General features: G+C 62.7%; 1 protein-coding gene across 1 annotated transcript in view; it reads right to left on the reverse strand.

Moving 5' to 3' along the window:
* The window catches only part of ZFPM1 (zinc finger protein, FOG family member 1), a 78,253-nt gene that overhangs the window by 36,541 nt on the left and 26,591 nt on the right, over window positions 1–15,121 (reverse strand). The window contains exons 2-3 of the mRNA XM_030925492.1: window positions 9,704–9,808; window positions 6,815–6,937 (exon numbers count right to left, since the gene is read on the reverse strand). Of these exons, the coding sequence (XP_030781352.1) occupies window positions 6,815–6,937; window positions 9,704–9,808 (228 nt within the window). The remainder of the gene's footprint in view (window positions 1–6,814; window positions 6,938–9,703; window positions 9,809–15,121) is intronic.

A 15,121-nucleotide genomic window follows, 5' to 3' on the forward strand; every position in this document is an offset into this window, starting at 1 on the left:
GCCCCCTCTCTGTTGCTTTCTCTCCCCTGTGGCACACCCTGGGCCAGGGCAGGTGGGGACTTTTGTTCCACAGCCTGAAGCCCCCATATGGGGGGTTCAGGGTCCAGGGGAGCCCCCTGTTCAGTCTCAGCCCCAGGGTACCCCAGGCCTCTCCCCCATCAAAGGCCCGGCTTCCCAGGCCCCGCTTTGCCCCTGGAGTCAGTGAAGTGGGGCGGGGTCTGGGCTTCATGGCGATTGCTCACCCGGGAACCGCACAGGCCAGGGCCAAGGTTGGGTCGGGTTCCCAAGCACCAACCCAACCCCACTCTGCCCTCCCTCTCCGATCCAGCCTGTCTCCAAGGCTGGGCTCCAGCCTGGAACCCCCAGCTCTGTGCTCTCAGGATAAAGCCAGCCCCGCTGCTGTCACATCCTGGGCCTCTCACCTCTGCCCAGGCTGGTACCTCCTCATGGAAAACCCTTCCAGGAGGCCAGGCAGGGGATGTGTGCTGAGCCCACTGGGAAAGTTCTCGCTGACCCCCAAGGGCAGTGGACGCCACTGCCGGGTGGCCTCCAGAAGCCTCCTCCCTTGGCTCCAGAGGACTCTGGGATGGAGCATCCCGCCCTGCCCGAGGATGGCCGTGGGGCCACATGGAGCCCAGGCTCAGGCGGGAGCTGTGGGTGTCACTGCTGGGAGCCTGCCCCGGAGCCTATGTGCAGTGCGGCCACGCTCTGCCCTAGACAACCCCAGCTCCCATCTCATAGGCGGACCCCTGTGCTCCTCTTGCCTTAGCCCCTCCCCATGGCCCAGTGGCATTTTTTTTCACACATTTGGTTACCAGGAAAAAGCTCTAGGCCCCGAGATGCTTCCTGGTGAAGGGGACCCCACCACCCTGGCCCCCAAGTGGGCTCTTGGCTGCTCACCTTCCGTCTGGGGCCATAGAGCCCAGGCTGTCCTCATGTTACTTCACACACAGAGTGGTGGGAAAGCCCCATGGGCCTCTGAGGCCGCCTCCTCGTTCCCCAGCTAGCATGGCACCCTTGGCACGGTCCTGCCTTTAGCATCAGGTCTTAGGCCATCCTTCCCACCCTTGGTGCCTGCACCACACTGTTTCCCAGACAGACACAGGCAGAGCTAGGGGAGACTCACTCTCTGCCCACCCAGCAGACCAGACACCTCCTCTGCACTGGCACAGGTGGGCAGGTATGGGGCCAGAGGAAGGACAGAGAAATGAGGCCCCCTCGGTGCCCCAGGATGGAGAAGTGAGGCCTCCTTGGTGCTGCAGGTGGCCCTGGGCAAGAAGCTTTCCTCTGAGCCCAGTTCCCCTCAGTTCTGCCCAGCCTCACAGAGGGAGGTGGGGGAGGTCTGTTCCAGGGGGAGGGGACTCCACACTCCAGGGTCCAGCTCCCATGCTCTTCAGCTTCTTCCTGCACCTGTTTCCTTGTGGCCCAGCCTGCACGATTACTCTCCGGGCAGACGGCCACACAGGGCCCGTGAAATGGGCCAGCCCAGGACCCAGGGAGTCGAATGGGACCCCGGCTCCACCCCTCCAAGTCCTAGTGGGATGGCATGTCTGAGCGCCTCCATTTTCCAAGGCAGGAGTGGGATGCCCAGGAGTTCCAGGACTCAGCCCCACATCCCACAGTGGGACAGTCCTGCAGGATGCGCCATGGCCGAGCTGCTCCTGAGCACGTGCAAGGATTATAGATTATGGCTTAGCCATTTGCATAGTAGAATCTTAAGCAGCTGCCCCTCCGGCAAACAAGGTCATTTCAAAGATAAAATAGGAGCTCTCCGCCTCCTGCCGCCCATCCTTCCCTTTGCATCCGGACTGGTGGCTCCAGGGAGGAAGAGGGAGTCCAGGCTCTGGTGGCCCCTGCTCTGCCTCCACCCGAGGTCCCTTCTCTGTGGCCACTCCTGGGATCGCGCTCAGACCCTGGCCCTTCTCTCCTCCTGCCGGCACCTCCTGCTGCCTCACTGGAGTCCAAGACCACAGGCCCAGTGACCAGGCTGCACTCCTGCCTGTCCACGTCTGCCTCGCCCCCCACTCAGGCCCTGCAGCCTCCTACCCATGCAGGGCTGTGCCCTCTCCCGCTGCCTCTGCTCCCTACTGCAGGGCCCCGACTCGCCCTGGAGGCCTGCGGACACCCTTCCTGGAATCAGCTCCTCTCTCCGCTTCCCCCTTGCTTCCGGGTTTGGTTTGGGTGGTGACAGCAGGGTTTGGTGAGGTGTGACTGGTCCCTGTGACGGGAGGCTCTGCCTGCAGGCAGCCTCTCACCCCGGCGGGTGTCCTGCTTTGGACATCGAGGCAACGACCCCACTGGTGGGTCCCGGCTCCCGCCTGGAAGCCTCCCTGGTACCGGGCGGGTAACGGGGTTTGGGGGGTGAGCTTCTCCTGCCATGAGGCCATGGTGACCGCCACTGACAGGGGAGCGCAAGGTGGCTGCTCCAGGCCCCTGCTTGGCCGCCTCTCTTGGCCGCAAAAAGGGGAGTTCCAGGTTGCAGATGGTGGCTTCTCCCCGCAGAACCTACCTGCACCCCCTAATCCAAGAGAACCTAGGCCGCCCCGGGGTGGCTGACAAGCTCAAGGCCCACAGCCGAGGTCTGGGAAGCGGCTCCAGCCACACTCTGCGCTACACACTCCTCAGTCCTCCTCCTCATGGAGGCTTCCTGCGGCTGCAGCTGTGGCTCTCCTTACATCCATTTTGTAGATGGGGAAACTGGGACCTGGAGAGGTCAGGCGGCCTGCCTGCTGTCACTCAGCGAGGCTGGGCTGTAGAGCCCGTGCTCCCATCTCAGAACAGCTCCAGGCGCCCCCATTTGAAGCCGTGGCGCTCCAGAGCCAAGCCGCTTGCAGCAGACAGAGCTCAGAACTTTTGAAAACAAAAACCAGCACCCACTGAGTGCCTCCCTGATCTCTTTTTAGGGCTCTGGGAGCACCAGGTATCAGGTAGGGCCAGGAGGGGGCTGAGGTGGGGGCAGTAACAGGGCCAGGAGATCATAGGAAGTCAAGACAATGGCCACGTGCACACCGGGACAGCTCTCCCCACCCAGGGACAGTTCCCCGCACCCCAGGACAGCTCCCTGTACACCAGGACAGTTCTCCACATCTCGGGACAGCTCCCCACACGCCAGAACAGCTCCCTGCACCCCGGGACAGCTCTCCGCACCCCGGGACAGCTCCCCATACCCCGGGACAGCTCTACCGCACCCCGGGACAGCTCCCTGCACACCAGGACAGTTCTCCGCAGCCCGGGACAGCTCTCTGTACCCCGGGACAGCTCCCCGTACCCCGGGACAGCTCTCTGTACCCCGGGACAGTTCTCCGCACCCCAGGACAGCTCCCCACACCCCAGGACAGCTCCCCATACCCCGGGACAGCTCTCTGTACCCCGGGACAGCTCCCCACAGCTTGGGACAGCTCTCTGGTGCTTACAAAGTCCTTGTGCGCCCAGAACCTCACTTACATTTGCAGTAGGTGTTGGGGGCCTCTTGGGTATCCCCTGGGAGGAGGGGAGGGGCTGGGAGGCCTCCCCTCTGCCTAGTGTTACATGGTGCCTCCAGGGAGTCCCTGACCACCAGGGATAGGGCAGCCTGGCTAGACCCATGGTGGAGCAGTTGGGGGAGGCGCCGAGGCCGGGTCTCTCCTCCAGGCTAACCCTGTCCACCTTCTGGACGTCCACAATTCCCCATCACTTTCCCTGGGAAATGGGTCTAACCGGGGTTGGGGTTGGGGGGTTTCCCAGGACACCTGTGAGCCTGGGTCCAGCCAGCAGATGAGGGCCCTGGGCTCCAGGCTCTGCAGCGCCACCGGGTTCCACCCACAGGCAGGACAGATGGGAAACAGGCTCAGGGCCCAGTCACTTCCCCAAAGCCACAGGGTGCAGAGTGCACCTTGGTCCAAGCTGGGGCTCCCTCCACCCCAGATAGGAAAGGAGGATGGTGCCTCCCAGGCCGCCTGGAGAACAGGGCCCCAGGCCAGCTTCAGAGGGGCTGGGGCAGGTTCAGAGGGGCTGGGGCAGGTTCAGAGGGGCTGGGGCAGGTTCAGAGGGGCTGGGGCCTGCACTGTTTCCCATACTTGGGGATGGGTGGGGTAGGGAGCAGCCATGGGTCAGAGACCATGAAACAGAAATTGGGAGAGACAGGGGCAGAGACAGGGGTGAGGGAGAGAGGCATGGAGAGAGACAGAGAGAGAGAGAGAAAGAGAGGCAGGGAGGGAGGAAGAGAGAAGAACGGCAAAGAGAGAGGGAGAGAGGAAGGGAGAGAGGGAGAAGGCGGGGAGGGAGAGGGGAGAGAGAGGCGCTCACACAAGACAGAGCATCAGAGAGAGGGTCTGGAGACAGAAGGGAGAGACACTCAGGCCGAGCAGGGCAAATGTGGCCAATCCCCTATTGCTCCCCAACCACTGGACCGGTCACCTGGCCGGGCACTACCCTTGGGGCCACTGACCCTGCTGGCCATCGACGCACGGGCCGCCCCGAGAGATAAGAGCCCACAGAGCCTCCTTGGCTTCCTCGTGGGTGATAGCTCGGCCTGTGTGGGCTTGATAGGCCGTGGCCACTGCAGCGGTTGGCCAGCAGCCGCGTATCAGCTCATCACCGCCCGCTGCACAGAAATTCGTATCTGCGGGAGCCGATAGGGCACCGCCCGGTCCAGAGGATGCACACAGCACAGGAAGCTCGGGGGTGCGCCCCAGCCCCAAACCACGGCCGGCCTCAGTGGCCCAGCCCTTCCCGGCGCCAGGCTCCATCCCCCAGGGCCTCCTCCGTCTGGAGAACAGGAGGATGATCTAACCCCTCTCAACACTGCAGGGGTGGACAGGGACCCGTGGGGTGACGATCAAACTAGTGTCTGTGAACCCCAGGCCCAAACCCAGCTCCACCACCTCCCAGCCGCATGATGGTGGACGTGTGCTGCATCCCCGGGCTGGGCCTCCTCCTCCAGAGACTGGGGTCACCATCTTGGCCCCTCTTGGGGCTGGCGTGAGGACCGCCCAGCACCCCGTCTGCCCAGTGGCTAACTGGGTCCCACAGGTACACAATGGTCCCTGCCACTGTGTGGGTGGTCTCCACTGAGAGAGTGTGGGAGCTCTGAGGGCCCAAGGGGGCCTGTGTGCACCTTCCCCGCTACCCTATTCTACAGCTGGGGACATTGAGGCAGTCAGGGCGGCCCCTCCCAACCCCACAGCGCTGCAGGTGAAAAGGCCTGTCAGGCTGACCCTGCAGCGAGGGCCTGAGGCACCAGCACCTGACCAAGACCCCTGAAGACACCAGAGCCTGACCGACCCCTGACAGGTGTGTCCTGGGCCTGCCCCCCACCTGGTGTCCCTGAGGAGAAGGCACGCAGCCAGCAAGTTTCTGCCATGGCACCTGGGCCCCCCACCATCTTTGGGTCCCAGGTGGGTAAGCCACATCGTCTGCTGTGCTGGATGCCTGGTCCCCCCTTCCTGGGGCACAGCAGGAGGAGCCCATGAGGACCGGTGGCCACGAGGCCCCAGCATTGCCTCGGGCAGCCCCACAGCCCGTGCAGGTGTGACTCGGCTTCCCCTTGGGGCCGGGTCATCCTGGCTGTGGCTGCCCAGACCCACCCCTCTCTCTGTGGTCCCGGCTGTCCCGTTGTGGGAAGGGGCCTTGTTGAACAAGAGGCCTCTCCACGCACGTGCCGCTGCCTACTTGCACCAGCGGGCCCGTGGACCCATCTTTCACGCTCCCTTGCTGCTGGGACCTCGCTGACCCCTTTCCATCTTGGCCCCCGGGAAGGAATGGGGTCCCTCCGCCTCAGCGAAGCCTTCCCTGCTCCCCAGGACGGCGAGCGCCTCACCACGCTTCTCTCCACAGATGGGGGCCCTGCTGGTGTCATTACGGCCGATTGCGCACTCTGCGACGGCCATCTCTCCCGGCTGTATGCCTGGCACACAGCAGGCACTCAATAAATGTTTGCTGCATCTGCACATGCGTCTGGCTTGAGCACCTGCCCCTCCTCACGCCGTCCCTCCTCCACGGGGACCTTGCGACCCCCACTCCACCTCTGCTGGGCCTCCTCCCTCCCTCACCCACCAGCTCCCATGACGGCCTCGGTCGGGCAACCCTGGGAAGCCACCCCAGACCCCCAGACGCTCCTCTGGTTCCTCGGGCCACGGGATTTATTAGGAACAATAGACACAATCTGACTGCCGGTGTTCCCTGCGTTCATAAATGGATGGAATTCGCAGTCCCCGAAGGGGCCACAGGGAGAAGCCGTTCGTGGGACTTCTGGGGTCAGAACTCCAGCTGCAAATCACGGAGCAGTCACCAAATCACCCTCTAGGACACACCCTGTGGCCCAGGCCCCGCGGGGCAGTGTGGCTCGGACTCCGTCCCCCACAGCCTACAGCCACTCTGGAGTGGGGTGGGGTCCTCTCCTGCCCTTCAGGCCTGAGTGCCTGCCTGGGCACCTCAGCACAGCTCTGAATCTGGGCCCAGCTGGGAAGGCCACGGGCCCAGGCAGCTGAGATGCAGCCTCCTGTTCCCACCTCGCTGCCTTTCCCACCTCTGAGGACTCCTTCCTGGCCATCACACTAGCTCCTCTTCTGCGGCCCAGGCCAGGCTCTGATCCAGGGAACCCCCCAGAGCTTCCTTGTACACCACGTGAGGCCCAGAGATTGGCCCGAGGGTGCCAAGCTGCAGCGATACCACCAGCTGCACAGGTTGGCTGAGCTTTGGACTAGGCACAGGCCTGGGCCTGGTGGGTCTCCAGCAACCTACGCACCCGCCCCAGCACCCACGTGGCCCTGTTCCCAGGGGCCGGGCCAGGCTGCCCGGGAGGCGATATTGCTGCCTCCACTGCCCACATGGTTACCTGGCCCGCTCCAAGGACTGCCCGGCTCTTCCTCCGTGGGCCTGGGTTCCGGTTCCTGTCCTTCCAGCTCCTTGGGGCCTCCTAGGGATGTGGGGGTCAGCGGCGGTGGGGGTGAGCTAACATCTGCAGAGAGGAAAACACCGTCACATCCCTCCTGAGCGCCAGGCCCTGAGCTGCCCCTCCCTGTGGCCAGGAGGGATGCTGAGGCACTGGGCATCGGCTTGGGGAGCTCGGGCCCAGAGCCACACCCACCTCCTGACTCACTCTCACTGGGGTAAGACAGACATCCAAGTTTTCCTCTTGGTCTTTTAAAACCCCTCATCCCTCATTAATTGTTGCAATGATAATTGTTATTCCAGCTGCTGTTGATAATTAGGGCACAGGATGGCCGACCCGACCGGCCTGCCCCAGCCAGCAGGCACACACGCGGCCGCCAGCTCCCCTGTCCCCTCTGCTGGCAGCTGGGGGCCCCTCCACCAGGTTCTGCACTGATTCCAGCCCAAAGGGCATGTTTGCCTTCCCAGCTGGCCTGATAACCACCTTGGCCCCGATCGATGCGATCCCATAAAGCCCCCCCACCCTGTGACGTCACATGCCCACAGATTATTAATACCCGCGATAAGGGCTGTGATTAACATCAAATAAGTCAATCACACAGTATAAAAGTCCTATTATTTTTGGCTATAAATCAAAGTGGCTGGCATCTGAGCTCCAGCCACTGTGAGGGAGCCTCACTGGACCCGCCAAGCGGCAGACACAGCTCCCGCGCTGCTGTCTTATCGTGCCCATCGCCACGCTATCACTAAGGCCTGTGCCAGGTGCAGCCCTGGTTGTTTTTTCCAGCTCCTTCCCGGGCCCCACCCCCACCCCCACCCCCACCCCTACCCCCACCCCCACCCCCATGCAGCCCTGGCTCCTAGATCAGATAAGGAGCCTGGCTCCCCGGGAAGCTGGCCTGGGTCAAAGTCCACCACTTGCCCTTTGTTGTGGCCCCTCCATCAGGGCTCCTGCAGCTGGCTGGCAGCACCTGTGTGCAGCACTAAGGCTGGCGGCAGTGACAGCCAAGGGCCATGGGGTCCACATGTGCCACACGTGCTCGCTCCCCATAGCCACTGAGGGACTGGCACCCGGCTCACATGTGCAGGAACTGAGGCTCCAAAAGGGTTAAGGGCCCAGCCCCGGGACCGGCCAGGGAGAGTTCTGACTGCACCACAAGCAGTGTTTGCCAATGGTGATGGGAGCAAGGGCAGGGAGGAGTGGCAGCCAGTGGGTCCCAGGCCTCACCAGAGGCTGGGCTGGACACCTGCACCCAGCCTGGCCGTCCTGGGGCAGGGATGTCCCTGGGTGAGCTGGGGGAGATGGCGGACCCAGCCCTGGGGTCAAGTCCCACTGGCTCTGGTGACCCCGGGGCCTGCTGCCAGAAAAAGGGGCCCAGGCATAGCTGGCTGGGCGTGTGCAGATGGGGTGATGAGGCCTGCTGGGCTCCTGGGGCTGTGGCCCACCCAGAGGGGACTCTAACACTCAGACTGGGAAATGCTAGGGTGGGGGTCCCCACTGAGAAGTCCCCCTCCCAAGCGAGGGACCAAGGTCTGCCTGGGATCTCCACCCCAGCCCCTCGGCTGCAGACCGCTCTGTAACCTCTCCCCCACCCCCGTTGGCCTTGGAGCCTTTGGACCTGCTGTCACTGCCTCCTGGCATCCCTCCGCCCATCAGGGACAGTCCCACACATCCATCTCTCCTCCACCCCAGCTCACGTCACCCACCTAGCACCCTCCCAAACGGTCCGGGTATGGCCACATCTCCTCCACGTTGGAGTGGGGGTAATTCACAGTCTGTGTGCAAAGGGTTTCATGGCATGGTATGAGATTGGTGCCTGGGGCTGCAAGTGGAGTGTGGGGGAGCTGGGCAGAGCCCACCCCACAACCTGCTGCTGTCTCTCTCAGACCTTGGAAAAAGGGGGTGAGCATGCTGACCTCTCCTGGCACCTCTGTCCCGGGGAGGCCCCTTCTCCCAGGGTCTCTGGGTGTGTCTGGGGTACAGCTGTCTCCAGCAGACCTCCTTACGGCAGGTTAACTCTCTCCCGGGAGGGCAGGCCCTCTTCTCGGCTTGCAAAATGCCCTGCCCCATGGAATTGGCCACCAGGAGGGGCCAGGGAGTGTGGAGGTGCCGGTGAGAGTGGAGGAAATCAGGCTAAACCCAGACCTGGGTGGGACACCCCACTAGGGCACTTGCCAGCTGAATGACCCTGGCAAGTCACCAAACTTCTCTGGTCTGTGAGTGGGGTGTGGTGCCTTAGCAGGAGACACCACTGTGCACCGAGCACCCACTTGCACCCAGCATCCACTATGCATCCAGCACCCATCTGCTGTGCACCCAGCATCCACTTGCACCCAGTAACCACTGTGCACCCAGCACCCATCCACTGTGCACCTAGCACCCACTATGCACCCAGCACTCACTTGCACCCAGCACCCACTGTGCACTCAGCCCAAGCAGCATGCCAGCAGGGGCCACAGCTCACCAAGCCCCACGGAGGGGGCCTCGTGGTCCCCACTTCACAGAGGGTTTACTGAGGCTGGGAGGGGCATGGATTCCTGTCCAACCCTGGGCCAGACCTGCCCCATCTGGGCCTCGGTCTGCTCATCTGTATGAGGGCAGGATTTCAGGCCGCATATGCGGTAGGTGTGCACATCTCCCTTTCCCCGGAGACCCCCCCAGCCCCACCCAGGGCCTCTGGGCAACAGGCCTCCGGCTGGAAGACGCCTGTCCTGGACTCTCGCATATGGTTGGCCCACACCACTCGGACACCACTGAATTCTGAGTGCATGGTACGGGTAAGCAGTGGAGGCCCCAGCTGGAGGCATGGTGAGAGGGCTCAGTCTGACTCACCTGTACTGGGAGGGCTTGGGGCTTCAGGCGCCGTGGCCTTTTGCTCCGTGTGGCTGGTGCCTACCAATTGCACCTCCTCTCCGGCCTCCATGTCTCCAAGGGAACCTGTGGACACAAGACAAAGGCGGTTCGGGAGGAGCTCTGGGGAGACAGTTTCTGCCTCCTGACCCCTCCTGGCATAGGCACAGCCCTGGTGCCCAGGTGGAGTTGGCAGCTGGGCAGGGGTGAGGTCATCCACCCCTATGAGGTCAGAGACCAGGTGGCTGTTAGCCGAGGGCTCCCTCTAGGTCCCTCAAGACTTGACATTTGGGCATGGTGGCTCACACCTGTGATCCCAGCAGTTTGGGAGACCGAGGTGGGAGGATTGCTTTGAGTCCAGGAGTTTGAGAGCAGCCTGGGCAACATGGCAAGACTCTGTCTCTATAAAAAATACAAAAATTAGCTGGGTGTGGTGGTGCACGCCTCTAGTCCCAGCTACTAGGAGGGCTGAGGTGGGAGGATCACTTGAGCCTGGGAGTTGGAGGCTGCAGTGAGCCTCGATTGCACCACTGCACTCCAGCCTGGGTGACAGAGTGAGACTTCTGTCTCAAAAAAAAACGACCTGATGATCCTTGACGAACCCCCATCCTCTGCAACAATTCCAAAGCTGCAGGATCACCTCCACCCACCCTCACCTGCCCTGACCCCTGGCCTCCGCTGGGCCCACGGATTCCACTCTTGCCAGAGAAGAGTCGCAACCCCTGTGTCTCTTTCCCACCTACTCCCCCCAGCACCAGGGGACAGGTCCCCACCCGCTCTGGCAGCCGTGGAGCAGCAATGGGGCCCTCCCTGTCCCGTAGGCCCAGCGCCCATCCAGGCCCCGAGGGTCGCCATCACCACGGCCTCCGCCCGGCATCACCCTCCAATGCCCCGCCCAGCGGCCCAGTCCCTGTGCACTTCCCTCACACTTATTCCCTCAGTCTGGGAACTCCCTGGGGTGATGCCCTCACCCAGCACAGGCCCTGCACAAAGCAGGCGCTCACGGACTTGTTGAGCGAACAAACTGAGCAGGGCACAGGTGTCTGCAGCACCGGTGGGTGGAGGGCCTCAGGGCCTGGGCCCCTCAGAGACTCACACATCAGGGTGGGGGACTCCAGGAGCCCACCTTACAGGTGACAAGGCAGACTGAGACAAGGCCATGTGGCCCAAGTGTGGGGGCAGCTGCCCCGGACCCCACAGTGGCTGTGGAGTGGCGCTGAGTGCAGGCGTGCGTGCTGATGTCTGCCCGCGGGGCTGGTGATGGGTGATGGTGTCCAGTGTGAACAAAGGACAGAGGTGTCCTTCCGTATCCTGCCTGACTGCTCCCTGGGCCCCCAGGCCCTGACTCAGTCGGCGTGCTGGGACTGCCCCCTCCGCAAGGCCTGGCCTGCCCAGCCTTCTACTGTCCTGTGTGAGGCACGATGGGGGCAGAGCCTCCGGACCCACTCAGGAGTGGGAGGGGCCGAGGCCCTCCTGAGCCCAGGCCCCACGTCCTGCAGCTCCCAAGTCACAGCAGAATACGAACAAGAAAAGTCTAGAAACCGCATCAGTTTCTGTGAGTTCATGTGTCAGGGGAGCTGAAGGGGACAGAGTGGGCTTCTCTGGCCGGGGGGTGGGGTGGGGCAGAACAGAAGACACCAGAAGGAAGGCCTAAGCGTTGCAGGCTGGAGCCACCACCTCCTGAGGGCTGAGCTCCCCGTCCCTGGAGGCGAGCAAGCCGCATGGATGGAGAACTGTTCGGCGTGTGTGCCTCTGGCTTGGTGGTTCCTGGTTTTTCTTGCCTCATGGCCCCTCTGGGAATCTGATGAAACCCGGTGACTCCTCCCCAGAAAAACACTGAGGCGCCCACACGGGCCCAGCTTCAGGAGCTTCTCTCCGAATCCCTGCCACCCTCCTTCACAGCCCCTCATGCTCCCCGCTCTGCTCCGTGTCTCCAGGGAAAGGCGGAAGATGGGAGAGAGAAGGGCAGGTCAGAGGTGGAGCCTGCTGACGCCTGAAACACCTGCCCAGCCAGTAACAAACGTGCCACCCGCCAGCGTCCAACGCCGGGTGCAGAGGCTGCCTCATGTCAGAGACCCCCAAAGATGCGAGAGAATGAGAAATGCTGTGACTGAGTTTCAGGTTGATGTCCAAGGCTGACCCTGCTGTTCCACGCAGCAGGGAGGTGGGAAGGTGGATTTTCTGTGTTTGGACTCCAGCCCCCTCTCTGATCATCAGCAGGCTGTGGCTGGCTGATGCCATCAAACCAAACTGCTCGTAGACGGGCAGACGCCTTTTCTGCCTTCTGCTGACACCCGAGGGCCAGGTGCCGCTCCAGGATGCAGGGGTGCACCAGACCGCTGAACACTGCCCGGGGCGTCCAGGCCACTGTGGGGACAGTCAGAGAACAACAGATGGGCCCCGACCAAAAACAATGGCAAGTTCTAGAAGCACAGTGAGGGAAGGAGCCATGAGAGAAAGAGAAAAAAACACAGGGAGGGGAGGGGCTGCCACCAGCAGATCTCGGAGGGAACAGTGTGATTGTTGCGAGACCAGCCCCTGAGAAGACAGCTCTGGCAGAGGGGGCCGCAGGGGCAAAGGCCCCTGGTGGGGACAGAGGTGGTGGAGGAAGGGGAGGTTGGGGGCCAGGGTGTGCTGGCAGCTAAGGCTGAGGGCAGGCAGGGTCCTGGCCGTGCTGACCTCAGAGACCACGGGGAGGAGGCGACCCTCATCCTGGGGCCACTGGGGAGCCATGGGGGAGTCCTGGACAGGAGGGACAGGCTGGACTTTCCCAACTGCAGCCTTCGGGGTTCTACCTGGGACCCACAAGTCCTGGCCTCCTTAGAGCACCTCAGAGCTGTAATTACAGGAGGGGGCTGGGCTCAGACCACACAGGAGCCAGCCCCAGGCGAGGACTCGCAGCCTCCCATCAAAGCACCCACACGGGCAGGCTCCAGGGCGGGCTGGGCACACGCCTGACTGGTCCAACTCCTGCCCCTGGGACAGGAGGCCCAACCCGAGTGCTCTCCCTCAGCACACGCCAGGGCAGAAAAGCAGCCATGACGGCCCCACCTCCCCACCTCTGGGGTCGGCCCTGAACAGGCAGTGCCATCCACAAGGCCAGGAGGTGCTCAGCCGTCCCCACCTTGGCGACAGCATGTGAAGCACTCAGCTCAGCCCGGCTCCTCCCCGTTCTAGAGGCCTGTGCTTTCCATGGCTGTCATGGAGCTCAGAGGGGCTGCCCAGGAGCTGAGGTCCCTCCTGCTGAGCAGCTGTAGGGCCTCAGGGCCTCAGTCGCCTGCTCTGGCAAATGGGCTCGAGGCCACCTGCTTTCAAGGACTTTGGGGACCAGAGCACTGGGGTTGGGGTCCACAGGAGACGCAGCCCTGTGCATAGCTGCCGCAGCTCCAGGAAGGCAGGCTGGCTCTCCATGCCCCACCCAGGTGGGCCTCAGACACCCAGAGGGGCGCTGGGCTGGTGATGGGTTCTCCTATTTACAGGAGAACAAAGGCGCCTGCTCTACACAAAGCCATGATGACGAGCGTGGAGAAAGAGGCTGCCAGGGTAATTTCAGTTCCAGCACAATTAAAACAGCTCTGATAATGCAGGAGACAATTGTCAGCCCACAAATAGGGTGTGTCGAGGCGGATGCTGCCCTGGGCCTGCCTCGGTGTCTGAGAGCAGCTGCCTGGTCCCTGCCGAGCCCGAGTCAGCACTGGTCCCATCTGTGGCCCACTGGGGGTCCGTGGGGACTGTCCAGATGGGCGACAGAGCACTTGGGCCCCCACTGGCTGGGGGCATCTGTGAGCCACATCTTCTCTCTGCTGCTTTCCCCCCTGGGCTAGCAAAGACTCCCCCTAGCCTTTTTGGGGACCCTCTCTCTGTGCCAACAGCCGGAGCAGGCCAACCCATGGCCAGGCAGGCTGACAGCTGCTGCGTCCTTGCAGTGTGACCTTGAGCAAGTCACTCCACTCTCTGTGCTGTTTCCTGGTCTACAGATGAAGCCACAGCAGCTCCCACTTCAGGAGATGAAACGTGCAGCCTGCCGGCATCCTCAGAGCCCGACACAGGGCAGGTGCTCAGTGAACATGAACCGTGGCTAGTACAGATTTTGGGAAACGGGCGAGGGTGTGAATGGTTAAGACCGGACGGGCGGCGCTCAGCACTTTACAAATGCCCACCCTTAACTGCCCCCACCCACGTAGCCCAGCGAGGTGGTCTTCCAATTTCATTTCGGATGGGGAACCTGGGGTGTGGAGGGTGGTGGCCCACTCAGACCTCAGCAAGTAGGGGCGGTCAGGAAAGTGCATGGGGACAGGGTGCATGGAGGAGGGGGTACCAGGACAGGGACTTGGTGATGGCTGTGGCAGGGTGGAGTGGAGTGGGGTAAGCAGGACCTTGGGGGCAGCCATCGTGGAAATCCCACTCTCCAGCCACATCTCAATACCCACAGCGGGAAGCCAAGTCATGCCTACTTTACAGGTGAGTAAACCAAGGCCCAGCAAGGCCAACTTGTGAGCTGCCCTGTCCAGGGCCCCTGGTGAGGAGGCAGTGGTGGGGGCAGTGGGATAGGAACTTGGGGCTAGATTTCAGACCTGCACCCAGCACACAGCCCTTCCCCAGGCCAGACACAGCCCCCTCACCTCCCTCACCCCGGGCCCACCTGCAGTGAGGGTGATGCCAGCCCCATGGCATGGCCTGGCAGAGGTCAGTGGCCAAGGCCGCACCTGCCTGGGGGTGTCCACAGGCCATAGTGGTGGTCACCGGTGGCCAGGGCAGCGCTGGGCTCAGCCCCTGTGGTGCCCGGAGCCCCTTGGTTATCACAACTAGCAGACACCCGCGCGCCCGTCCGTCTACTGCTCATTAAGCCGGACGCCAAAATGGAAATGAAAACATAATAGCTATTTGATTGGGGGTGAGATATTTTGCATATTGGCTTGGCGCTGATAGCGGAATTTCATCAACTCCCTTTTTTCATGCTTTAAAACTGAATTATGGAGCTGGCTCTGTGCAGCAGGATGATCCCAGCTCCCTTCCAAGTCCCGGTGCTGACGATTAAGGTGGCCCCTCCCAGCTTTGATGGCGAGGCACTGGGGGGCTCCTTTGAACGATTGCCTTACAGAAAGCCAGAGCCAGTCGCTGAGGAGAGGGGAGACACCCCTCAGACTGTGGGCCCCAGGGTGGCCATGCCAGGTGGGACGCAGATGGGGGCTGTGGATGAGGAGTCTGAGGACCCTGGGGAGGCCCCTGAGGTGTCCCTGGCTCTGTGGCCTTGCGCAAGCCTCCTGAAAACCAGGGTCCTGGCCCAGGGAGCACCCTGCCCCAGCTCAGGGTTCAAGAGCAGCCTAAGTCCCCAGTGGGTGCCTGCAGGGGACACAGGTGCCTATGCTGGCCTCTCTTGGGGGTCCTCTCATTCTCGGT

This window comes from Rhinopithecus roxellana, chromosome 20 (assembly GCF_007565055.1).
Source record: "Rhinopithecus roxellana isolate Shanxi Qingling chromosome 20, ASM756505v1, whole genome shotgun sequence".
Taxonomy (NCBI): domain Eukaryota; kingdom Metazoa; phylum Chordata; class Mammalia; order Primates; family Cercopithecidae; genus Rhinopithecus; species Rhinopithecus roxellana.